The sequence below is a fragment of the Aplysia californica genome, unplaced genomic scaffold (assembly GCF_000002075.1).
Source record: "Aplysia californica isolate F4 #8 unplaced genomic scaffold, AplCal3.0 scaffold00010, whole genome shotgun sequence".
Classification (NCBI taxonomy): Eukaryota; Metazoa; Mollusca; class Gastropoda; order Aplysiida; family Aplysiidae; genus Aplysia; species Aplysia californica.
This window is the reverse complement of record NW_004797280.1, coordinates 1,072,541-1,075,049: the sequence shown is the minus strand read 5'-3', so window position 1 is coordinate 1,075,049 and position 2,509 is coordinate 1,072,541. Positions and strand designations below refer to the sequence as shown.

The window sequence follows — 2,509 nt, the reverse complement described above, 5'->3', positions numbered from 1 at the left end:
ATCATCATCATCATCATCATCATCATCATCATCATCATCATCATCATCATCATGTTTTAAAGTAGACAAAAATATACTTGAGACTTAAATAGAGTTGTTGTGGCTATACGAACATCTGATTAAACGTGGTGATGATGATGATGATGGTGGTGATGATGATGATGATGATGATGATGATGATGATGATGATGATGATGCTGATGATGATGATGATGATGATGATGATGATGATGATGATGATGATTGACAACACACTGTTCTCCAAGGACCTGGACTACAAACTGCTCCCCAAGGACCTGGATATCTAAGTTCTTCCGTAGGACATGGACAGCAAACCGCTCCACAAGTTCAAGGATATATAAGTTCTTCCGTAGGACATGGACAGCAAACCGCTCCAAAAGTTCAAGGATATCTAAGTTCTTCCGTAGTACATAGACAGCAAACCGCTCCACAAGGACCTGGATATATAAGTTCTTCCGTAGGACATGGACAGCAAACCGCTTCACAAGGACCTGGACAGCAAACTGCTCCACAAGTACAAGGACATCTAAGTTCTTCCTCAGGGCATGGGCGCCGATCGTCCGCAGCATCAGACCGCCGCTCAGCATTACCGAGAAATGAACATGCCTACCGGTACGTAGATATTACAGTCCGTTTATGTTTTGACCAAATCTGGAATATGCAAGAGAAGAGAAGAAAAGAGAGGAAAAGAGAAGAAAAGAGAAGGAAAGGGAAGAGAAGAGAAGAGAAGAAAAGAGAAGGGACGAGAAGGGAAGAGAAGAGAAGAGAAGGGAAGAGAAGAGAAGAGAAGAGAAGGGAAGAGAAGGGAAGAGAAGAGAAGAGAAGAGAAGAGAAGAGAAGGGAAAAGAAGAGAAGAGAAGAGAAGAGAAGAGAAGAGAAAAAAAAGAGAAGGAAAGGGAAGAGGAGAGAAGAGAAGAGAAGAGAAGAGAAGAGAAAAAAAGAGAAGGAAAGGGAAGAGAAGAGAAGAGAAGAGAAGAGAAGAGAAGAGAAGAGAAGAGAAGAGAAGAGAAGAGAAAAGAAGAGAAGAGAAGAGAAGAGAAGAGAAGGGAAGAGAAGGGAAGAGAAGAGAAGAGAAGAGAAGAAAAGAGAAGAGAAGAGAAGAGAAGAGAAGAGAAGAGAAGAGAAAGAAGAAAAGAGAAGAGAAGAGAAGAGAAGAGAAGAGAAGAGAAAAGAAGAAAAGAGAAGAGAAGAGAAGAAAAGAGAAGAGAAAAGAAGAAAAAAGAAGAGAAGAGAAGAGAAGAGAAGGGAAGGGAAAAGAAGAGAAGAGAAGGGAAGGGAAGGGAAGAGAAGAGAAAAGAAGAAAAGAGAAGAGAAAAGAAGAAAAGAGAAGAGAAGAGAAGAGAAGAGAAGAGAAGAGAAAAGAAGAAAAGAGAAGGGAAGAGAAGAGAAGAGAAAAGAAGATGATACTTTATTGTCCCAGTGGGAACATCAGATATGTAGGGGGTGGCTGCTTCCACTTTGCCCGTCATGGACATACAATAGCTGAGAGGCTACACATTCCCACAGGGAGAAAGAGGGACTATAAAACGGGGAAATGGTATATGTTTAATGCCTTTATCAACACTATTAGGTTATTTATTAGGCGGAGCCTCCGAGTTTAACGTCCGTCTCCGAAAGGACCGAGCCAAGTGAGAAATTCGTGTAAAGAGCCTTTCCCAAGGACACAACGTCGGGTCGAGCTGACGCTCAAACCACTGAGGAACTATACGAGTAAAATATTAATAAATGGCTTGTTCTCTTTCGCCTGACTGCGGTTATAACAAGATACGGTGAAATCGCTCTGTTTAAACTCATAACTTTTCATACAAAAGTTGGATATTCTACAGAATCTAAAAAGCCCATTCATAAAAGTTACAGTGTAAACTTTAGTTTCAACACATATTATTCTTTGATGTCAGCCTAAGGCGGATAAAAAATAATTGGGGATTTACAGTACACACGAAAGAGGCTATACATGCAGACTTCAACATAAGCTAAGGACCACCTTGACAAACAGCCTGGATTTCCACAAATCCGAAAAAAGACAGCAAGGAATGTTTAAAATTTATTGCTCTGAAAGTGATAATGGGTTAACAATGCAGAGCTTCCTAAAGGTGCAAAACCCCAACGTGCAGCACGGAAATCCTCGGGGAATTTTAGCTAAATTTGCAAGTAGCCCTTAACTTATGTTGAAGTCTGTAATGATAAATATTATGCATTAAGCAGTAGAGTTGATGTCAGTGATATCCCCCACGTAAACAAACGGGGGCTGCTGCGTGTGTCCACTCTGGGACGCTGAACCTCTAGGACAACACATGCGAGGTTTAACCGACAGGTGAGTATTTTTCGAGCGGTTTTAGTGGCCGTACGCACCAAACTTCTCCTATACGTCGAGCAATGCCCACTTTTGGTGTAGGTCAAGATTTCTGGAAACTCCCGAAATCTGGGTTGGCCCGCTTGTCATTAAAAGAGACAAAACAATTCCAAATAAGATAGGACACCCCCCCCC

General features: G+C 41.6%; 1 protein-coding gene across 1 annotated transcript in view; it reads left to right on the top strand.

Annotated features, from left to right (window-relative positions):
* LOC101848857 overlaps positions 1–2,509 on the top strand; it is a gene marked incomplete in the record, with an annotated part of 34,367 nt that overhangs the window by 22,845 nt on the left and 9,013 nt on the right. The window contains 1 exon segment of the mRNA XM_013083087.2: positions 267–635. Within this exon segment, the coding sequence (XP_012938541.1) occupies positions 267–635 (369 nt within the window).